At 36.2% G+C, this 25345-nt stretch overlaps 1 protein-coding gene across 1 annotated transcript in view; it reads left to right on the top strand.

The window, feature by feature from the left end:
- Nucleotides 1–294: 294 nt before the first annotated feature.
- Nucleotides 295–25345, top strand: part of LOC306844597 (phospholipid phosphatase-related protein type 5-like) — a gene marked incomplete at both ends in the record, with an annotated part of 37580 nt that continues 12529 nt past the window's right edge. The window contains 2 exons of the mRNA XM_079376843.1: nucleotides 295–372; nucleotides 12956–13144. Coding sequence (XP_079232969.1) covers nucleotides 295–372; nucleotides 12956–13144 — 267 coding nt within the window. The remainder of the gene's footprint in view (nucleotides 373–12955; nucleotides 13145–25345) is intronic.

Genomic DNA, 25345 nt, shown 5'->3' with positions numbered 1-25345 from the left:
TTAGATTAAAATATCTATAGTGGATTACTTTTTCCCCCAACTTCCCCAAAACTGGTAACCTTTAACCTTTGTGGTTTGTAATAAAGCATAACGAGGTTTGAAATGAATGCTTTTGATTTATTCCAAAAAGACATTATCACTGCAGTGCTCTAGATGATAATATACATGCATTCAATCTAAAATGTTATCCATATGAACACTGCAACTGAATAATGTAAGATGATCTCATTGAAATGACTGTTTCATGCCTGTGTGTGTTCTAGGTGTCTGACTGATATACTGAAGACAGAAGAGATGGACAGAAGGAGGATTGTGGGGAGGGGAGGAGTTAAGAGGAGCAAATACATAGTGCCATGCTTCCTGCTTGTAGAGGTGAGTTACAGGATTCACTGGCTTAGAGGTAGTTCACTTCTCAGCCCACCCATCTATAGACTTCCATATTCACAATTTTTGTCATGAACAAAAATTATGTTCTGCCCTCTAGTGGAACTAACAGGAATTTAAGTTTTCAAAGTCTTCTTGGGTTATCTTGTTCAGCGTTTCATTTGAGATTATAGCTTGTCTTTGTAGTTTATGAAATACCATAGTAACTCTCCAAGTTGGTTGCGTCTGTATAAAGGCATGAGAATTCACCATGGGAATAATTAAAGAAAGACTTAAGTATAATTAACCCAAAAATTAAAATTCAGTAGTAAGTAGATATCTCCATGAAGGTTTGTCAATGAACAGAATACAGGTTTGAACTGACACCTGGAAATGCAGGTGAGTAAATAATAGCAGAATTTCTTTAGTTTGTGGTGCAGCTGTGAGTGATAATACTAAATTCAGAAAACACTTTTTAAAAGTGTTCAACGTTCCTCAGTAAGAAAGAGGTTTTTTGTTTTTTCTAACACTCCACCTGAGACGCGCACTGCCATTTTCAATAATCTGTGGAGCGGAAATACATTAAACTGTACCTGAAACTCTGCTCCCCTGACTGGCAGCTCTAATAAATACTTCCAGAAGCGAACACATTAGAGTCACGCAGTATACCTGACTGCGATGCATGAGTCACTTAAGATTAGCATGAGCAGTATAGTCATCCTTTGAACTCAGTCACAGTATACTGTCAGGCTCGCATAACTCCATGACCTCTTTATTCATCTGTGATGTTCTCTTCCCACTTCCCTTTATTCTGGGGTCCTTGTTGGCTCCTAGGTCTCGGAGGTAAATACCCTCAAAAGCGCTCTTAATTAATCCTGCTAATGAGCAGCGTTAGCGTACACAGCGCTGATTGCTTCAGTCGCTCTAGGCCCAGTGCAGAGGCAATGATTCCAGCCAAAAACGTTTGCATCAGTCTGAAATTTGATGGGACTTCAGAATTCACAGGCTTTCCAAAGTAACCAAATGTACAAATTAACATACATTAAATACACATTCGGGCCCAAATTTGGTTGGGTCCAAACTGGTTTTGCTCCAACATTGTACCAAAATTATTAGTTTATTTTTTAAAAAGTACTTAAATTTAAACTTTGGAGTTTGTGTGGCACCATGTCTTCCTTGCGTGGCACAATTTATTTCTTCTGTGGAGCAAAAAAGAAGACATTTTAGGGCTTTTTACATTTGAAATAGTTAACCCTGGGTCATTTCTTTCATTGCATTTTCCATGCAATTAAAGTTGGTAGTGTTCACTGTTATTTTATTATTATTTTATGATTTTTTTATTGTGGATTATAGAACAATATGGAAAAGAAATAACATGATGTGGAATGAATGAGTAATTTGACATTTGTTGGATTTCAGTCATTTCTGTTTGTAAACACAAACCCAGTTTATCCTCACCACAAGTAAACCTGAAACGTATTTATTTTAATCTTGCATTCTAAAGTTTTGTTCAAGGTTTTCAGGACACACCTGTGATCCATTTTGGGGTAATAATACATCTTTTGAGAACCACTGTCCTAAAGATGAATCTGAGAAATAAATTTAATAGGCTTCAAGAAAATGGCTGGAGAAGGCTTTAAAGAATATTTGAAAGATATTCGGTAAGCATAAATTCAACACCTGCCATTTCACAGATGCTGTTCATCTGACTTTGACTTGGAACACTTAATGCATGGTGAGAAGATTCCCAGACAGTCTGCGATTGGAGCTCTTGTAGCCTCAGTATCAACCAGCACGTCCACAGACCACCCACAGTCCATGCACAGACCATCTGCAAATTTCACACTTAATTCAATTTGAAAAAATAAATTTGAAAAGTTCTAATCTGATTGGCTGGCTGCTCTGGTAGCTTTTTTAAACCAGACAGCTAACAGGGAACATTCTCTGAACTTTGGCTAAAATTGTGGCAGTGTTACAAACAAACGTTCTTCATGTAATCATTAAAGGTGCTGTATGTAGGATTGACACTTAGCAGTTGAACTCGGTATTGCAGTCCATATTCAAAATACTGGAGAGGGTTTTTTCACCCGGCCCGCCTTCTTGGACTTGAGGCACATGCAGGTTGCCAGATTAACGACATCAACATAAACGAGTGCAAATGACGATAAATGAAATTAAATACGCTGCGTTTTCTTCCAACTGGCAACCTGCCGAAATACAATTGGGTAAACTGGCAGTGGGCGGGTTTCACAAACCAAAACAGAGACTGACATTCTGGCCCGGAAAGCACATTTTCTAAGGAGAATAACTGACTGTAGCATTGTTTTTCAGATAAACAAGTATGTTAACTTAGCATGTTTCTTAAATATCTGCAGACATATTATGGTATTTTTATGCTTTAGTAGAGTCAACAACTTACATACAGCACCTTTAACATTCCGGTTCATTAAAAGTTATCTGGTCTTTAATAACGTTTTCAAAATGTTAGCACAAAAATGTTATTTATACATCATTCATTGTTCTTTAAAAATGTATTAGATGGGTGTTTTTTAAATATTAGGACAGTCACAATTTATTTTAATGTCCAATTCTTGCTATTAACAAACGATTAACTACGACTTTTGCCTAAAAAAAACTACTAATTTGCTGTTTATTAATAGTTAATAAGGCAGTTGTGAAATTTAGGTACTGGGTTAGGGATGTAGAATATAGTCATGGAGAATACATGATTTATAAGTGCTAATAAACAGCCAATATGTTATTATGCTAATAAACAAATTTAATAGTTAGAATTGGTCCCTGCACTAAGTTGTTATCATTAACTTGTTTCAGAATGTTCTGGAAACATTTAAGTGCACGGTCCCATAATGTTTCCAAAATGATGCAATTGAATGTTCCCTTAACATTCATGTAGCCAAGAAAAATAAAAAAATTACAACATCAAAAAATAGCATTTTCATAATGGAAACATTTGCAAAACATTATTAGAACATATTTTTGTTAGCTGGGCAGTTTACTAGCATTTTTTTAAGTTTTATTAGATATTTCAGATTTACTTAGCAAACTCTAAATCCACAAAAGGACTGTTTTAATAGCTTATAAATTTGCTCATATTATTTATTCAGTATGTAGTAAGCATGCTGAGTTAGTTAATTATTGCTGTAATCCCTATTTTGACTCATTATTTGATCAGAAGTTAAAACGGAATGTAAATCATTGTTACAGAATTATTTTTAATGCATTTAAGTTGATAACTAGAAGCCACTCGTTTAGAACATGAGGAGGTCATTGATAATAAAGTATAATAATGTTTCATGGAATGCCTGCTTTTTTTACAGTATATAGTGCACAGTAAGTAGTAAGATAGTATTCCAAACACAGCCAGAGTTTGGATGTACCCAGCCCTGCACAGCCTCCTCGGTGTCTCCAGCACGCTTTCATGTAGCAAAGTAGCGCTCTCTGCTGGAGTCCAGCTCTCCCTTGTGGCCCATAATCCTTTGTTCTACATTTGCATCTCATTATCAGTTGCATTTGGTAAAATTGTCTCAGGCATTTTTCTTTGCCCGTTTCTTGATGCCGTTCCAGCTCGGTTTCATTTCGTGCTTCATCTCATCACCGTGGGACATGTGTTATCTGCACATTAAAAGCTTGAGGATCTCTCAGCACTGACAGGTTGTATCAGTGAACACTTGGTGTGACTTAAACATCTCCCTTCCATGAAGTCCAAGCTGCTTTGTCCATGTCTGCAAAACAAGAACATTGAATGAACTGTTTTTTCTACAGTTAATTTACTTTACAGCTTACTTTCCAAATTTTCTCTTAAAACCTACTTTTTGTTTTGCTTTAAAAAAAATTGTTTTACAGTGTAATATTTACACATCAAGCACAACTTACAGTACTTTATTTTTCAATATTGATCATTTTATTATGATAGAATGTATTAGATTCATTCTCCAAATAATGAATCTTCTAGTTGGGATTTGAACCTGCAACCTTTGGATTAATCTCCCAGCTGCTCACCTCATGAGCTGCCACCACCCAGCGTTCTTGTAATCCGTTAGACATGTTTCGTTAGGGTTCAGTTTTTGAAGTCCCCGCTTATGTCCCCCAGAGGAGATAACTCATTCCCATGTTGGCGTTCAGCGCGTGTGTTGCTGGAGATTAGATAAGACCAGAGATAAGACACTAATTCTGAACTTCCACAGAACAGCAGAAGTGGGAGGAACACATGGAAGTGTTCGCCAAGAGGAAAGATCGTTACTTTGATCACAATTCGCCTTAGTTCTTTGCAGCCCAATCACAAAAGCAAGTCAAAAGCAAATTAAGAGAAGAATGCAATGTGTTGCATGAAAAATATATTCGTAAAATATGTAACTTAAAGAAATTATCCTCTGGGAAAATGCATCGAAGTAGAAAAACAGAAGTGCTCACTCAGTAGAAACTAATAATAGGCACATCCAATGTAAAAGAAGAAAATGTTATTGGGAAAAGCTAAATCCGTGAGATCAAGGAATGTCTATCCATGAATAATGAATTTGGCTTGCTGACGGGGAAAAAAAGATCTGGTAGAATTTGAGCAGATTGCACAAAAAAAAAAATCTGTTGTTTTTTTCTGTTCTAAAGTAGGTCTCTTGTTTTCTACTTTTTGTAATAGTAACCTTAACTAATGTATTCTCCTGCATGCACAATACATGGTCAATCATGCAGTTGTTTCACTGAATAATTGGTAGACGTGCATTTATGAATTCTCAATTCAACTTTCATTTGGTAACTTGCTGAAACAACCCAGTTTGTTATTCACCTCAAATCAGTTATTTGTGTGTGTTATTAAAGACTGTGTGTGGGCATCACTGAACATCCTACATGAGCTTCAGTGAGCCAGTTTTATCATCCCACACCTTCAGTAGCTCTGCCACTTTATTATTTTCATCTATAGAAAACTGAATTACGATCAACAAGTTGTGAAATGTAACTCAAAATGTCTTGTGCCCTAGACTACATAAAGAATACTGCAGTCATGCAGTCTGCACTCGATACAGCAGTGTAATTTCCCCAGGTGCAAAATAGGATTATATATTGCTTGCTTCGCTATTGTAAAAAGCCTAATGCATGCTAAAGAAAAGATGTAGCTTACTTCTCAGCTAGTGGCTCTTTGGGTTTTCTTGGAACAGGAGGAATAAGAGTAATAGGAATGATCCACTTCTGAACAAAGTTTTTCAATTTGTACTTCTATAAATAAAACACAACTTTTTCTATTACATACTTGCCATCTGTTCACCACGGTTTCGCATGTGGTGCTAAAGCATTTATTTCCATCACTCTGCATAAAAGCATTTGATAAATCCATTGTGTAGGACACACACACACACACACTGTATATAACCTTCTGTATGATTCAGCAAATTGCAAAATAGCCGTTCATGTGACAAGACAACCATGATTTTGTTTTCCGATTAAAGAAATATTGATAAAAGAGAGAATCTTGGATGAAGTGTAAATAATCAATATATCTGTGGCAGGTAAATCTGAAAGAAAAAATCTTTGAACTATATTTTACTGAATTTTGTGTACTGCCTTTGAAATACAGTAGTGTCTGTGAACAGCAGAGGGCACAATTATCCTATTGGACTGGATGGGAAGCTGCCTGTCAAATTTGTTATTTAGGTGAGACTATTAAGCTGTAATATTGCTGTAAATTTTTCTTTTTCTTTTTTTTTCAAGATTTTGAAAAAAAATCTTTTATTTGTCAGGAAGACTTTGTTAAATTATTCATTTTACACGCTTTAACAGTAAAGATGCAAGATCACCCTGCTGCAAACAAGCAAACTAAAATGCTTAATTCTGCATCAGTTTTTGCTGGTTTTAAGTGGTTTAAGGTAGTATATCTTCTCCCCAGCCTGGCAAAGCTGAAGCTGGTTTCACTAATTGGTCAGCTGGTCCATAAACCCATCTAAAACTGACATAACTAGCTTGGTCTGGCTGGTTTAAGCTGGGGTTTTTTTTCTGTTTCCTGTGCAAAACTGCTAACGGCAATAGTCAAAGTTTCTTTCTCTCTGTCACCATCTTGTCAGTTTTTGACAGAGTGGCAGTGTTAGCATGACGGCTGAATTTTCATCTGCTGGCACAGCAGTTAAAAATCCAGAAAGACTAAAAAACTGACTCGCTCTGAGAAATGAAGCCACAAAAGTGGGACCACTCTTTAAAAGTCCCATGTGTCATCAAACACGTCCGTGACATATTTCTCTCAACCCAAGATGTCAAAACCAGCCTTGTTTCTTGGATACATTTCTAATTGTTTCATCTGAGAATGTTAGGTTAATTTGACTTATGCCCATCTGTCCTGTTTTCCTGCTGTTTATGTGAATGCGTGACCTTTATTCTCTAGCATTGCTAAGCAAGCACACATGCTTTCTGCTCGCAATTAGCACATCTATTGAAAACGAGATAATGAACTCAATTCTGTCACTCCGGTCAGGTCGTTGTGCAATGCATTTTTCATTCATTTTGATGAAGAACCTCAAGCATTAGTCTGAGTGCACTTTATTACAGACATTCACATTATAGTTAAACATTCAGGCTATTGTCTTTAATTTTAGGCATTGTTGTTGAATGAATACACAAAGTCACATCTGCTTTCATTGCCTTTCAAACATGTACACATGAGGTAATGAAATTGCATTTCTCTTACAGGTCCTGTTGATAATTGTGACCCTGGACCACAAAACTAGTCTTAAGTGTCTTACATTTTTAGAAGCTGAATAAATAAGCTTAATGTATGGCTTGTCAGGATCAGACAATATTTGGCCGAAATACAACTATTTGAAAATCTGGAATCTGAGTTTGCAAAAAAATATTGAGAAAATCGCCTTTAAAGTTGTTCAAATGAAGTTCCTAGCAATGCGTATTACTGATCAAAAATTCAGTTTTGATATATTTACGTTAAGAAATTTACAAAATATCTTCATGGAACATGATCTTTACTTAATATCCAAATGATTTTTGGCATAAAATAAAAATCAATAATTTTGACCCATATAGTGTATTTTTTGGCTATTGCTACAAATATCCCCCAGCGACATAAGACTGGTTTTGTGGTCCAGGGTCACAATTTTGCAGTAATCAGTAAATGATTCCTGTGATGAACAAAGGTGAATTGAATTTTTAGCATTATTTCTGCAGTGTCACACGATCCTTCAGAAATCATTCTAATATACTGATTTGTTATGCTTATTTTTTAGCAGTGTTGAAAACAGTTATTGAGTTAGTAAGATTGTTATGGAAACCATGATATATTTATTTTCATGACTCTTTGGTGAAAAGAAAGTTCAGCACAGCATTTATTGGAATTTTTTGACAATGAAAATGTCTTTACTATCACTGTTATTGCAGTTTAATCCATCCTTATGATTAAAAATTAAGAAAATCTAGAGTGGTCTAATATATGGAGATTTCAATGGAAATCAGCTAGTTCAATAAATTGGAAGGAATACTGTTGGAAAAACCTTATTAGATATTTTTAAACACCAGTACAATCAGCCAAATACAATAATATCTCTTCAAAATGTTGGAGAAACTGTGGATGTAATGAAGCGAATCACTATCATATATTTTGGGAATGTCTACATATTCAAGAATACTGGAAAGAAATGCAGGAGGCTCTTGAATGTATTTTTAGAAGAGACATACCTCTAGAAAGCAAATTGTTGTATTTTGGCTGCGGATATCCAGATATAATTACAGCAGATAATAAATACCTGATGGGTGTGCTTTTGGCAGCCAGTAAGAAAGCAATCACACATAAATGGTTAAACAAGAGAGACCAACTTTAGATATTGGATAGATGTGACCATAGAGATTTATACAATGGAAAAGATCACTTTTTTGGTTAACTTGAAGAAGGATGCCTTTCTGGGAAAGTGGAGGAAATGGGTTGAATATGTATCAGAAAAAAGGTCTGATTTTGTTGCTATAGATAAATAAAAGATGATCAGTATATAGACAGACATGTATAATATACGCCTGTGTGTGTGTAAATGTACATGCTTACGAATACGCACTCAATATTCAATATTTATATACATAATGAAGATCATTTGAGGTTATTATGGATGGAATTGAAGTAGGACACATGTTCTCACCCTGGATTTTTTTTTTTTTATGGACTTTATTTTAATGTTACTTTTATTTGTAAGAAGGAAAACAGGTAATATTTTAACAAAGGTTGAGTATAAATTATAGCATTAGGTACAAGACATTCTGTGGTTGCATTGAGCAATGTATGTAACTTGAAATATGCTACAGGATTGTACTCAATTTTCTTTTTGTTTGTTGTGAACATTCATTTAAGAAAATCTTACAATATATAAATCAAGACTTGTAGAGGGAATTTTTGGATTCTTGTGAAAGTTGTATTAGTTTAATTCTCTGTATACCAGATTTATTCCAAACCAGTTTAGAGAGGATTTCTCTGGGTTATGTTTGAATGAGGATTATCTTCAAGCAAATTGTTAATTCCACACTAAAACTGTATTAGACCGTTTGTGTTTACAATACTGTAATCAACACAGGATATGAGGCATAAGTGAATTATTATTCAAAGCCTTGTGTCAAGATTGAATTATTTCATTTGATTAACTGTTAGGTGAAGCCATCAAAATCGTTAGCTGTAACCTACTTTGGAAAGCATACTTTTTACCCCTGTGACACAGGACTGTGTGAATGTGGCAGGATTCAAATTGGGTTTTATCTTATATTAGCCAGCAATCAAATCTTTAGATTGCATGACTGCGTGAAAATCAGCCATCAGGATTTGTTTTGAGATGGTGATTTTCATACAAAAATGTGAATTTGATTTGTAAATAAATTTGTAAATCATTGTCAGGCTTTTCTCAAGAACGATTCTCCATGGTTGGCCATTAATGTGAGTTGGCTTGTGACAAACAAGATCATGTGTCTCATTACAAGGGGGAAATACGTATTAATGAGTCTTTTTCACCCACAGTATGGTTTTTGTTTAAACGTAAATCATTTTAATAAATGGTACTTTAACGAAGTATCCAGTATAATATTGGTTAAATCCGTTTCTAGTTTGATGTTGATGAAAGGCTACTGATGTGGCTGTTGAGTTATCAATGACAAAAACAGGTTAGGAAGCACTGTGAGGACTTACAAAGCAGACTAAAGCTGGATGCAGAACTCTGTTGATAGCTTTTAGATGAGGTAGAGTGGAAAACTCATGTTCATGTTCATGTGGGATAGGAGCTAGAAATAACATGAAAGCACACACAGCGGGAGCAGTCAGCAGAAAAGATCTTACTGGAGGAGAACAAGAATGAAGCAATAAGTAGGCAACGGTTTATACAAGAGCTTTGTGGTTTTTCAGAATTGTTTATCACAAACTCAAGCACTGGATGATAGAATTATAATCTATACCAATTATCCCTACAAGACCAGGAGTAGAACTAACCCTCTGGATCAGTTTATTTAGGTTTTGGAAAAAAACATTTTTATTTGTAGATATGTAGACATGTAGTTCCGGAGTCTCTGCTGGAAGTTGCACATCTACTGGCCTTTCTTAACTGTAGTTTGTCTGGGAGTCATAATTGTTGAAGGTATTATTTGTGACGGAATATTTATAATATTTATATTTATATTAGGACAACTGCGGGACTCACATGCAACTATTACAGAATTTTCAAATGCTCACTGATGCTCCAGAAGTAAAAACCATGCATTAAGAGCCAGGGCCTGAAAACTTTTTGAATTTGAAGATTAAGGTAAATTTAACTTAATTTGTGTTCTGGAAAACATGTAGGTATCTTCTGTAGCTTCTGAAGGGCAGTACTAAATGAAAAAAAATATGATATTTAGGCAAAACAAGAAAAATGTACTCATCTTCATTCTGTTCAAAAGTTTTCACCCCCTCGCTCTTAATGCATGGTTTTTCCTTCTGGAGCATCAGTGAGCGTTTGAACCTTCTGTAATAGTTGCGTATGAGTCTCTCAGTTGTCCTCAGTGTGGAAAGATGGATCTCAAACTCATACAGACATTGTTGGAAAGGGTTCAAATACACAAAAATGCTGGAAAACCAAAGAATTTGTGAGACCTGAAGGATTTTTCTGAAGAACAGCAGACAGTTTAACTGTTCAGGACAAACAAGGGACTCATAAACAACAATCACTAAACAAAACAAAAAAACAGAGCTTTGGATCATTCAGGTAACAACACAGTATTAAGAATCAAGTGTATGTAAACTTTTGAATGGGGTCATTTTTATAAATTCAACTATTATTTTCTCTTGTGGACTATATGTAAACATATTTTATGTGAAATATCTTATTCAGGTCAGTACTAAATAAACAATAACATGCATTTTGTATGATCCCTCTTATTTTGGTAAAATAATTAACATTTTGCAGATTCTGAAAGGTGTATGTAAAGTTTTGACTTTAACTATATATCATTTCAAAGGTTTATGTCTGACCAAGGACTGTAAACCCTAGAAAGACACTGAAGGACCACATTCGAGGGATGCATTACCCCAAACCCCCTCCCCAACATGTCAAACTATGAATATTACAATTGCCAGTTCTTAAATTATTAAGTTTTTGCAGTTGAACGTTATGGGGGTTGATGATTAATTCAGAAAATGTCTTAATAGGTTTAGCAAGTAAATTTATTTCCAGCACACCCCATTGATCACAGTTAATATTCTTTCTTTGTGCCAAAAACAGAATACTTTGTCTGTTATTAATTGGATCACTGTGATGATTTCCACAACACTGAACTATTGAGCTTCACAAAGCTGATTTGTGTGCGCAAAATACTGATAAAGACTATAACTTACCAGTATTCAAAAATGTAGTAAAAAATTATAATTTGATGTTAGAAGCAACAAACATTATTTTTAAAGGGGGAAATTTCTCAATGTGACTGGGTTGAACAGAAAGTATACAGCAATAAAGACAAATTCAGTGTTTTCTCACCATTAGAAAAAACTGTGAAAGATAGCGCTTTTAAAGGGTTAGTTCACCCAAAAATGAAAATTCTGTGATTAATTACTCACCCTCATGGCGTTCCAAACCCGTAAGACCTCAGTTCATCTTCAGAACACAAATTAAGATATTTTTGATAAAACCTGAGAGCTCTCTGACCCTCCATAGACAGCAATGCAACTGCAATGTTCCCAGGTACAGAAACATAGCAAGGACATCAGTAAAATATTCTGTGTGACATCAGTGTTCATGTTCAGCATGCACGCGCTTTCGCGGAGTTCAGTAGACAGCGTGTGCATTCTGAATGTAAACGACACCGATTACGTTGATTACGTTCTGGGGTACTCTTCAAAAATTGTTGAATAATTTATTCTCGTAGCTTTCGGTTGAACCACTATGTCACATGGACTATTTTACCGATGTCCTTACTACGTTTTTGGACCTGGGAACATTTCAGTTCCATTGCTTTCTGCGGAGGATCAGAGAGCTCTCAGTTTTTATCAAAAATATCTTAATTTGTGTTACGAAGATGAACTAAGTACGGGTTTGGAACGACATGAGGATGAGTAATTAATGACAGAATTTTCATTTTTGGGTGAACTAACCCTTTATCTATTAGATTAGAATCAACTCTGTTACCTTAGTTATTGTAAGAAAAAAAAAAAGGAAAAGTTAGTTTGTCAAATGTAAACCAAGTGTTGTTCCAAATTAGCAAACCCCATTCTGACCCACAGTTTAGGCTAAATATGGAACCCTGTTTCCCATTCTGCCATGCCATTTTTAATACATTTTTATGTATGTAATGTTTATTGCTGGAAAATACAAATTGCAAACTAACAAAAACATGCTGTATGCATGGCTGATATAATATTTAGGGTTGTCAGTCAGCATTTTCTTAAGATTCTGAAAAAAAGCATGCAATTTCACTGACCATTTGTTGGAAAGAAAACATTTTTTAGAGTTTCAGGCCCTATTTGTACTCTATTCTGTGAAAGTGCCATTCCGTCAATTTTTGTAATAAATGGCATGCTATTTATCTTTGCTGCCTAAAAATCTAAAAGAACTGCATGTTATACTTGTAGCGATGTACCCATTTCCTCTCCCGCTGTGAGCACAGATGCACACCCCCCTTCCCCCCCCTCTCTCTCTCTCTCCCTCCCTCCCAGGGTTTCTGTCTCTCTCTCATCCCTCCAGTCCTCCTCTCTCTCGCGCTCTACTACATTACCATCTCTTTTCCTCCTCCCCCATTTTTCTTCTTTCCCTTGATCATTCTCATTTGCTTGTTTTCTTTTCCGTAAAATGCCTCTTTCTTTTTTTGTGTCTTCCATGCCTCTCTTTTTATATTTCTACAAATAGGCACAGCTGAAGAGATTCTAGCCATTCTCTCAGCATCCTTTCATGCTGCCTTCCCTCATTCACGCAACAAAATCTTCTGTCACTTCTCTTACGGGGGGAGAATTGTCTTTTTTATTTTCTTGTGTTTATTCCTTCACTCAGCCGAAGATTCCAACTGCAGCTTGTATTTTATTCCAGAACACCACAATCCACGTATTAGAACGGATTTTCTATTCTAAACTGGAATCATGTTCTATTTCCAGCTGGTGATCATGGCAGGAACGGTTCTCCTGGCTTACTACTTTGAGTATACGGACACGTTCCCAGTGCACGTTCAAGGATTCTTCTGCTTCGATAAAGCCTTCTCCAAGCCGTATCCTGGACCTGAAGATGACAGCAATGCTCCTCCAGTGCTGGTGTATTCGCTGGTCACCGCCATCCCCACCGTCACCGTAAGAGTTCTACTGCCATTCGTAAACTCACACTTCTCTGAGGTGCCACACGTGTGTGTACGTCATTGTGTCAGCGTGGGGGATTGTTAATGAGTGTGTTTGAGTGTGACAGTGTCCTAAAATTTCTTAGAGGAAATCAAAATTATACTTTTAAGTATTGTTCACATAAAGTACAAGTATATAGCTATAAATTGTGAATAGCAGATTTTGATTTCATATTAAAATCTCTTTTAATTGCTCTTTAATGCATTCTAGGGAAAACAATTGTGCTATTCAAGAGAATTATCATTTACTTACAAGAAAATGAACATGAGAATGAGAAAGGAGAAAAAAATCCAGCTAGTAAACACTCCGAGTGAACAGCTATACTGTATGTAATATTGGTAAGGTTTGTTTTGGGTGCTTTCATATTGGCTTTAGTTGATCAACTAGTACTGGTCAATTTGGTTTACTTGCCCCCCAAAAAAAACAGATTAACCAGCGTATGGTTTTTGTGTCTGTGTGTGTGTGTGTGTGTGTGTGTGTCATCTGTATGGCTGCTTGCAACAAACCCAATAAGTTAAGAAAATCTTTAGTTTGCAGTGACTATTTGGTCACATTTACCATAGTTCAGCTCATTTTACGGGTGAAATTCTGTCAATTCAATAGGAATCCATGCAGCTGGGAACTTCTGCATGCTGATTGGTTATGTAAATTAATCTTTTTGACAAACGGCAAGCTTCTTGGTTTGTAAATGTGCTGTGCGAGCAGTTCTTGATGCATCTGTACATTTTATGGTGGACTATTGACCTTTTTGCACAAAAAAATTCACTAATGTGACCCTACCTTAAGAGGTTTAACTTATTGTAAAAGGTTTGTCTCTTTTGCTCAAAGCTCCATTCAATCATGAATACAGTAGTCTCAGCCTCAGACGTCACGCCCACGGACCGCTGGCTAAACGTCTGATGCATATGGCACACTTTTCTGGAAACACTTCAGGAATGTTGAAGTCGTCATCTGACTGGATGAATTAAACCGGATTTCTGGGAGATGCGAGTGTTGCATTTATTTTCGGTCTGCCGGGAAACAAAGATGCCATGGCGCCAAACCCCATCACGCTGGATTTTCAAAAGTATGTGAAATATTTAAAGTTTGCGGCATTGAATCTTTAAAATACATCTGAGAGTTTCACACACTGTGGCGACATTTCCACACCATGAAACGTGACGCTAAACGAAACGAACTATGATTGGTTGTTTGACATGTCGGTCAAACGGCCTCATGGGTGGGCCTTGGCCAATGAAAACGGACATATATTCCTGACCTTCTGCCGTCAGTCTGAAGGTCTGGCTATGCGAGACTATAAATACAGTAAAAACAGTAATATTGTGTATAAATAAAACGTTATTAAAATAAATAAAAAAATCTATTTTAATATTTAATATTTTTAATATTTTAATATAGTTCTGTCAAACGATTAATCGCATCCAAAAAATAAACGTTTTTGTTTACATAATATATGTATGTGTACTGTGTATATTTATTATGTATATATAAATACACACACATGCATGTATAAACTTTACTTTACTTTACTTCCTTTTTTACTTACTTTACTTTATTTATAATATAAATGATATGAATATAAATATAGACATGTAAACACATGTAAATATTTAAAAAATATTTACTGTATGTGTGTGTATTTATATATACATAATAAATATACACAGAACACACACATATGTTATTCAAACAAAAACTTTTATTTTGGATGCGATTAATCGTTTGACAGCACTAATTTAATAATGTCCTTTTATTCCTGGGATGACAAACGCTGTATTTTCCGCATCCATAATTCCAATATTCAGTGTCACATGATCCATCTGAAATCATTCTAATATGATGATTTGATGCTCAATAAATATTTCTTCTTATTATAAATGTTGAGAACTGTTGTGCTGCTTAATATTTTTGTGGAAAGTGTGACATTTGATTAATATAAAGAGCACATTAACAGCAGTTTTTTTTTTACTGTGACTTTTGATACATTTAATGCATCCTTCCTGAATAAAAGTAATCTTTAAAAAAAAAAAAAACTCGTACTGACCTCAAACTTTTGAATGGTAGCGTGGCTAGAAGCGTTCATGTACTTGTGTAGGGCATGTTTTGGGCCTGCTCTGTCTCTTGTTTGGATGTCAGGGTTGGGACATCATGTCTTTCTTATTTAGGCCAGTCCCAGCATAAGTGACATTAACAAGGTCAGATCTCTACAGTGTGATGCAGTGCAGTGAATGGAAGCTAGATGAGGTCAACACAAGAGTCTCGATTCAGCTAGCCAGGAAAAAATACAGATTTCCCAGCAGTATCAAATGATTCATTATCAGAGGGAGGGTGAATTAATGTCTGTCTCACCCAACATCACAGAAACAGATGGTGAGATACTACATATTCAAACACCAAAGAGGCTTTCTTCACTTTTGAGTATTTTTACACATGCTGCACACACACACACATACATACACGTTCCTCATCTGTGCAAATGAGAGCAGAAGGTGAAAAAAGCTCACCATCTTGTCTTTCTTCACATGGAGATGACAGCAGTGTGCACAGGGACACCTGAGGCTCCCTCTGCTCGCTGAGAGGCACCTGAGGTTTAATTTGGGCAAAGCTGTGTGTTTTTCTTGCCATGTCTATCTAGTCTATGTGTTTGAATGTGAAATTATTTTAGTGATACATTTTTTTGCCATGTGAGCTTGTATCTTATTTAAATTATATTGTTATATTTTATTTGTGTTGTGTTATTTTATTTTATGTAACATAATGCAACATAAGTATAGAAATGCAAAAAAAGTGAAAAAACAAAACAAAATGTGATGTATAGGGTTCTATGTGAGCATAAAGAGGGGTGGATTAGGAAATGTCCACTTATAATGTTAGTAAAATCAAAAAAACGAAATAATTTAGAAATAACTTTAAAAGTAACTCTTTGAAAAGCTATGTTTTGATCGGCGTGCCATTTTCAAGACTTGGAAGTAAATGCCCACTGCTATAATTGGGAAACAATTTTCTATGAAAAACAGAGATTTATATTTTCATGAAGGGATTAAGTTGTTCACTTTCATTTGGAACATCCCTACAAATGGCGTCCCCTTCCCCAAGTGCCCTTCAAAGGCGCAAAAAAGCAGTTGCCCTGTATGTGAAATTCTTGAGGGGACGTCATATGGCGTTGCGTGGGGACGTAATGACATGTGCATTAATCAATCTATGAACTATAACATGTAAAACAGAAACATGAAAGGATTATTCTAAAAGCAACTCATGTAAACACCTTAATCATAATATTGTCTTATTCAGAATAAGGTAAATAATTAGATTACTGATGTCCATGTAAATGTAGTCGGTGATTCTGTCTACACTGGATGCAGCGTGATGCAATGTGACACAACGTACAGTACATTAAGGAGATTTCCAACAGTCACTTTGTTGCATCCAGTGTAGCCTATAGTGCAACGTGATGCAACAACGGTCACATCTGGTGTGGACATGGTGTTAAGATCACAAGGAAAGCAATATAAAAACTCTTTCCAAAATTTGGCACACAGCATCTTGTAATCCTCTGAGGAATCGCTATCATTTTGTTGCTTGAGTAATCCTGTGTTTGCACCTCTTTAATTTTTACTCACCTTCTACTACATGTGCAAATTGTTGGGCAGGGTTAAAGAGGCAATCTTCTGCAGGTCTTTCATGAAGTGAAGTGAAGTGAAGTGACATTCAGCCAAGTATGGTGACCCATACTCGGAATTCGTGCTCTGCATTTAACCCATCCAATGTGCACACACACAGCAGTGAACACACACACACCGTGAACACACACCCGGAGCAGTGGGCAGCCATTTATGCTGCGGCGCCCGGGGAGCAGTTGGGGGTTCGGTGCTTTGCTCAAGGGCACCTCAGTCGTGGTATTGAGGGTGGAGACAGCGCTGGACATTCACTCCCCCCACCTACAATCCCTGCCGGCCGGAGACTCGAACCCGCAACCTTTGGATCACGAGTCCAACTCTCTAACCATTAGGCCACAACTTCCCCCAGGGGAAGGGGGAAAGGGACGTTCTCTGCATTTAACCCATCCAGGTACACCTGGAGCAGCGGGCAGCCATCAATGCGGCGCCCGGGGAGCAGTTGAGGGGTTCGGTGCCTTGCTCAAGGGTCTCACCTCAGTCGTGGTTGCCGGACCTGAGACTCGAACCCACGACCTTCGGGTTACAAGTCCAACTCTCTATCCATTAGGCCACGACTGCCCCTCACATCACACTATTGCATCATACTGACATAAAATATAAAATACTATTTCATCACACTATTGCATCATACTGACATAAAATATGAGACAAACTGTTTAGGCAGCTTGATTTCAATAAAAGCTGTTTTTGGATTTGTAGTACAAGGACCTTTATATTCAAAAGGAACCTTGATTTTTCATTTCTTGACTTGTTTTTTATTTTGATGTTGAAGTGAAATGTGATCTGGACATTTCTTCTCTTTCATTCAGAGATGGACATATCTATGTAGGAAAACTGTGTGCATGTGTGTAAGCATGCTCTCTTTGTGTGTAACTGGCTTTTCTCTTTGTCTTGAGGATAGTGAGCGTTTGCATCTGCGCCCTGTGTGTGTGTGTGTGCGTGAATGTGTGTGCACGTGTGTGAATATGTGGGTTCTTGGAGTGTGTGTGGGCGGTTAGAGGTTTCTATCTTTTGCTGAGAGTAGAATCTGGAAACAGTGATAGTGAAAAGGGAAAAACTCTCCCATCAGTTCTAGCGCCTTAAACAAGGCATCTTTTCTCACTATAAACACGTGTTTGAACCCCGCTGAAGGGCTTAATTACTGAGACATGCTGCCTCTCCACATCTGAAGATGTCAAGTGACTCTAATTCACAGCAGTCACAGACATTTGTGTTCCCTAATGAGTGGAGTGCTACTGAGTGCTGGATCGAGGTCAGTTCCATTTCACTACAGATAGTTTAACAAGGAGGAGTGAAATTCAGTTCACAATGCTTTGAATTTCTTAAAAGCAAAAGTTTCCTAAAAAATGAAAGATTTGTCAACATTTATTCGTGTTTTTTTAAAACCCATTTTCTGTTAAACACAAAAAAAGTTTTAATGACTTGTGCATTATTTTCCAAGTCTTTGAATGTTCACGTTTATAGTAGCTCTCAAATTTCAGTCGTGTTTAAAAGTGATGTGTCACCAATCATTGTACTAGGTTTGGACACACTTCAAATTTCATTGATTTTCATGTCTTTGACCAGTTGCTGATAGTGTGATGTATCTTGACATGCTGTATTTAGATTTCAGAGCTACTGCACATTGGGGAGTATGATTTTCAGCTAATAATGACTAAATTTCATACACAAAGATGTAATATGATTTCAGAGGATTTGGAATATATTGTATAAGTCAACAACTTCTTTGTCAAGGACTTTTATTGGAAGGAATAAAAGAAACTTGTTACAAAGCATTCATAGTGTTGCAGTCACAAACATTAACATTAACATGACATCCCATTTGTTTATTCAGCAACGTGCCACGTCTTGATGAGGTGGAGAGTGAAGTCAACGAAATGAAACAATTAACAGAGACATTTTGAAGGTACAATAGTGAAAATAGCCTAGGGTCGAAGAGTAGGTGGGAAATGGACATTTAACACTTAATTTAGATAAGATTTGTTTAAAATGAAGTGCATTAAAAATGAAATTGTAAAATGCTGGACTGAAATAAGTATAACAGTTATAGAGATGTTGAAGGCTTCAAGTATTATATAATGAATCTAGAAGAGGTTGTCTTTACAAACCTCACAAACCCACACCATAACCAAAGACACTGATAGAACAAAATTTTGCACAAGTTACATAAGTATTTGTTGCTTGATGTTGCTGTTAATATCCATTTGAAACCCACATTTTACTTAAGGAAACATGGACAAAGTCTGATCAGAAAAGCATGCCTGCACTGACATTTTGTCGAAACTACGAAAACGTTCCTATATATACAATTCACTGCACTTGCAGCTGAAATTAACATTAGTGACAGTAAAACTCCAATGACTTTTATTCCTTTTCATGCCAATTATATTACAGGGGTATGACCTCAAAATACTTTAATACATTTTGATGTTTGTATCACATAACTTGCTCCATATGTATGGCTTTTCTAACATGGCAAAATTGCTCTGTAGCACACCTGGTACAGCATTGAAATGTGGAGCGTAAGCAATGTGGACCATTCAAGTACTGACACAATATGTACAGCAATCAACATAAACATTTTTGCTAGATTCATGTTCAACTGTTTCAAGTAAAACCGAACACACTTTTATCACCACTCCCTAGCCATTTCACTTTGAAAGTGTTGCAAAATGTGCAAGAAGCAACATAATTTTGCAGAAATGTCGCAACAGGCACTTTTTTTCAGATTAGCTTGGGTTGAAATCATATCAAAGCCCAATATATATATATATACACCATGTTACTGTCCAATTTCAAAAATAGTTTATGTGTTGTGTTATTAGCTTGTTGATGCAAGCACCACTTTATTCTCGCTCATACTTGGGGCTAGTAATTTGAAAAAGCTTTAAGCATTAACCTTCAGCGCGTTTTGTGCTACAGGCATGAATAAAACCTCAGATCATGCCAGTAAATAACCACTAAAAATCAAACGTTGTTGTATGAAAAAATCAATGTAAAGAAGTCTTTTTGTGTGTGTGTTCCATGGAACCAGTAACAGCAGGTGAAACTAGTCCATTAATGGTGCTTTAATGAAATCTACAAATGCTGACAAATACACCTTAAATTATTCATGCTGTAATATGAGTTTTTGGCAGTCTGTTTTTCTGGTAAATATGGAAGCTGTGTGTTTGATCTGAAGTGGGCTCTGGCCCAGAAGAGATATTCAGCGTCATGCAGTCAGAGGCTGCAGCTGGCTGATGTCACAACTCTCCATTCATGATGGATGTTTGGGGATCGTGTGCTCCTATATGTCAGTGCTGTGGGTTTGCTATAAGTGTTTTTCTGTGACCTCATTCTGTTTGTCTGAGGATGGTAGTGGAGAGATAGTAGAGAAAGAGAGACTTGTGACTGATTTATTCAAGCAATATCAAACACAAAACCATGTTATATTATCACCTGCTCCTGTCTGAAATGTTGGGAACACAGGCAATTAGAGTCATACAAACAGTTAAATGTCCTGTTACTGATTGGCCAATCAAATTTGAGTACAGAAACTAATTGCTTTTATAATTAATGTGAGATTGGGTGATGCTCTTACTTTTTTGTTGTTTGTTTTTAGGTCAGACAGAACATTTAAGGCAAATATTGTCTCTTACAATACATTTTAAAAGAAAAAATAAATCTGTGTAAAAAATCGGAGCTGTGTTTGCTAAAACTTTACCGTAAAAAAAATACAGTAACAAAATTTGACAGATTGTACTTACCGTAAAATGAATTTACATTTACAGTTCAAAAAAATGTATTTCATTAACTAATATAATGTTAATGTATTAACCTATGGAAGTAAGAAAATCAACTTGGTAACTTTCTAATATACTGACAACCATCAAAAAACCCAGGTGGTCAAGAAACACAGTGACACCCATTTTCTCATGAAAATGCACTTTTTTTTATTTTGCATGCTATTTATACACAGAAAGTGACTTTGGCATGGATATGATACACACGTGTTTGACGTGCATATAATACTCCTTTTTTGAGTGCATATGATACGCACTTTGTTGGCATGCATATGATACACATTTTGGCGAACATATAATATGCACCCTAAACCTAACCATTGTGCAACATCGGCACGCCAAAGTCAATTTCTGCATATAAATAGTACACCAAACAGAAACAGAAAATCGTGCCATTTAAACGCACTTTCATGAGATCAGGTTAGAGCCACATGACACTAAAATAAAAATTAATTTGATAACATAAAATGTAACGTAAAACTCTCATTTACATGACAAAAAAACAACATAAAATTTGAACTTTCATATAAGGAATTCAAATATCAATTTATGATCTCTCACTATAAATTATTAGATGACATTTTCTTTTCCAAAACTGGAATATTACAAGAAATAATTCTTGCAATTCTTACTGGTTTTAACAATTTTTTTTTGTATAGAAATACATAAAAAAATGGATTAGTTTTAATAGGGCTGCATCAATCCATTTTTCGTCTCTAATGAGTGTTTGAGAGAGGCAGAGGAATACAAAACATTGATGGAGAATAGGGTGTAAAAGAAGAACGAGGAAGAGAGAGAGAAATATTAAATATGATATTCTCATTGAGATCCGTGTCATCCGCACTCAGCTCTTGTAAGTGTACACCATTGCCCAGAGGATGTGTTTAACCTCTCTCTGCAGAGACGATCCACAGCCTAATCTTAGTAAGCCTTAGATTAAGGCATCAGCTTTTGTTTAACACTCCTATTCAGCCTTGGGAACACTGGGAGTTGGCCATGTGGGCATGGAGCGAGAGATGATCTGGAGTAAAGAGAGAAGCGGGACCGTTTGTGGATGGGAATATGAAAAATGGAGAAAATGAAGGCCCTTTCGTATGACTTGTGTCAGGATTTGAACACACTGCTTAACACAAGCATCGTGCACGGCTGTGACCTTCATTTTGAAAAGAATCACGGAAGGGCAATTCTTCAAGGTTGCTAGGTAGCAAGAAAGCTGGAAGTGTGCCCAGTAAAACAGAGAAAATATGTGCTTGAGTTTAAAATAGAAAAGAAGGATTCAGCAAACCAAATTGTTTGGCAATTAACAATGATAACTAGCATTAAAAGCGTATTTGCTAACTAAAAGAGGGAAATGTTTGCAAAAAGAGAAGAAAATAACTCTAAATGTGCTTTAAAATAAAAGCTTAACGAAATTGATAACAAATAATAGTTCAAGGGTTTGGATTCTGTAAGATTTTTTTTAAATAAATTAATATTTTATTTCTAATAAGTTATATACAGAAAGGACATATTATTGTAAATTGATCAAATTTTATATTGTTACAATAAAATCTCACTTTTCTTTTCAACATTCTATTTATCAAAGTATCCTAAAAAACAAAATGTATTGTGGTTTTCACAAAAATATTATGTTTATTATGTTTTTAACATTATAAAAATGTTTTTTGAGCCACAAATTAGCATATTGGAATGATTTCTGAAAGATCACATGACATTGAAGACTGGAGTAATTAATATGAAAAGCTATATATTATAATAGAAAACAGTTATTTTAATAATAATATTTCCTAGAATCAATGTTTTTACCATATTTTTGATCAAATAAATGTAGCTTTGTCAAACATAAAAAACTTACCAATCCCAAACTTTTAAATAGGAATGTATTTTAATCAAAAATAGTTAAAGTAAAATATATAAAATGCTAGTTTAATATAAACATAGTTTTCATATTTTCAATTTCTACAATATTTTTCACATTTGTTTATTATTTGAAATGCATCATATATGTTTTTTATATATATAATATTATATTAAAGCATGTTTGTTTTTTGGTGTAAAATGCTGTCTGCCGCCTTTCATGGATAGTCACTAATTAAGGGTTTGTGTGAATTCTTGTGGTGCCATCAGCCAATCAGTGTTGCCTGTCATGATGTCATTTTCCTGCAGCTGCAAAGTGAATAGTCACTTGGCATTTGTGGCTCAAAATAACTTGGCTGCAGACCTAAGCACCCAGAATTTGGCAGATTTTGAAACGTGTACCTCCAGGTGGTCCTGCGCCCGCCAAGCAACTTCCATTGAGATGAGAATGCTAACGGAGAGCACTCTCTATGTATTTTAGACCTGCTGTCACCAAGAAAAGTCATTCCAGAGGAAGTGCACGTTATTACATTTTGACAAATGCTTACAAAGACTGACATTTGTTTTTCCCCGCAGTAATGTGCACTGATGAATCATCTACAATGAGACTAAAAAGATGCTTTAGGAAAGTAAATGGGGTCAAATTTCATTTCATGTTGACTTTAAAGAAGACAATTAAGCATGAGATATGAAGCCATTAGAATGAAGGAGAGAAGGAACTGGTGGTGGGTAGAGAGATAGAGGAATGATGCTAACCCAGTTTCCCTAAATGGTACTTGGAGAGACGCCCGCAGAAAGACAGAAAGACAAATCCCAGAAATCAGGAATGACAGAGTGTGAAACCCACTAAAAGAACAAGAGAAAAGAACGACTAGATGAAAGAAATTGAAGAAGGTTGTGATAACAGTGGACTTGGATTTTAGCTCGGCATTCAATACGATTATCCCCCAGCATTTGGTAAGCAAACTGGGACCTTTGGGCCTTGGTACCCCCTTGTGTAACTGGCTACTGGACTTTTTAACAGAGAGACCTCAGTTTGTGAGGGTTGGAAATCACACCTCCATGTCATCTCTCTGAGCACCGGCTCCCCTCAGGGCTGCGTCATGAGCCCATTACTGTTTACTATGATGACCCATGACTGCCGTGCCAGGTTCAGTACAAACCATGTTGTGAAGTATGCGGATGATACGACAGTGGTGGGCCTCATTCAGGATGACAACGAACAGGCCTATAAGGAGGAGGTGAGACAGCTTGTGGACTGGTGCAATACAAATAACTTGCTCCTGAATGTTGAAAAAACAAAGGAGATCATTGTTGATTTCAAGAAAAAGCAGCACAGGCACACACCACTTATCATCAATGACACTGTGGTGGAAGTAGTCAGTAGTGTCAAGTTTTTGGGGGTGCAGATCACAGATAGTTTGACATGGACCGCTAACATCGTGTCTGCTTCGGATGAGAAGAGCACACTTTCCCTCTCCTATCCTCAGTACTGTCTACAAAGGTATTATAGAGAGCATATTGACCAGCTGCATCTCTGTATGGTCTGGGGACTGTAAAGCCTCTGACTGGAGGTCTTTACAGAGAGTGGTGAGGACAGCGGAAAAGACTATTGGCTCTTCACTGCCTTCCATCCAGGACCTTGCACACAACCACTGTTTGTCTCGTGCTCAAAACATTGCAAAAGACCCCACCCATCCTCATTATGGGCTGTTTACACTGCTGCCCTCTGGGAAAAGGTTTCGCAGCATTCGGTGCAGAACAGTAAGGTTCTGTAACAGCTTTTTTCTACAAGCTATCAGACTTCTGAATTTAAAATGACCTCTTAACCATTTTATCTCACTGAATCTTTTAGTAGTGAGTTTTATGTGATGGAGACATTGAAATAACAGCACTTTTTGCGATGTGCAATAATAATTGTACTTATATGCTGCTACTTAATAAGTGCAGTTATTTTGTTTTAGATGCCGCTAATTACTGTGTGCATCATTTAATATTTATATGCTGCTGTCATTCTTTTAGTGTTTTTTTTATTTATTATTATTTTTATTATATTTATAATTTTATACTGATTTGTGGTACGTTTATGCTTAGTTGGTGCAGTATTTATGAGCCAGTGGAATGGAATTTCGTTCATATGTGCACTCTGTATGTACAGTTGAATGACAGTAAAATAGCTACCAACCTAACTACATTATGGACAGATCAATGCAAACACACTGGTGCTGAAATCTCTGTTTGCTGTATTCAAACGAAAGCTAAAAATTTGGCTGACAGCATGTGGAAATGAATGTGATCTGTGATGTGTTGCTGTCTATTTGTGATCTGTATTGGATTAGCAAGAGCATGAGTGCATCAGCTGTCATACTGATGCCATGGTAACACTATGACAACAGATATCCGCCTGTATCCTCAAGCATGTCACCCAGATAAGATCCTAAGCGGACTGTCAGTCTCATGGAGAACTGCATGGCTGAGCAAACTGTTACTGTGTGTTTGAGCAGTGCATCATTTCTGAATAAGCTCATATCCAATTTGTTCTTTTATGCTGTCATTTATTCACCCTCATGCTGCTCCAAACCCGAATTACTTTTTTTTTTCTTTGGAACACCTAAGGAGAATATTAGTAGACGGTTAATGCTACTGCTTTTTTGGATTAAATGAGGAAATATATTGAAAAAAAAAACAAATATGAAATGAGAGCTATGGTTCACTGTTATGTTCCAAAAACAGTGACATAAATTTTAGTTTTAGGTTTGTTTTTTTTTTTGTTTTTTTTTTATATATATTTTACAGCTGGTGACCATGGTGACCTGCCTTTAAGTTCCACAGAAGAAAAA

The sequence above is a fragment of the Barbus barbus genome, assembly GCF_936440315.1.
Source record: "Barbus barbus genome assembly, chromosome: 25".
In the NCBI taxonomy this organism is placed as follows: Eukaryota; Metazoa; Chordata; class Actinopteri; order Cypriniformes; family Cyprinidae; genus Barbus; species Barbus barbus.
The sequence above is the reverse complement of the archived record's forward strand: the minus strand, read 5'-3'. Positions and strand labels throughout refer to the sequence as shown.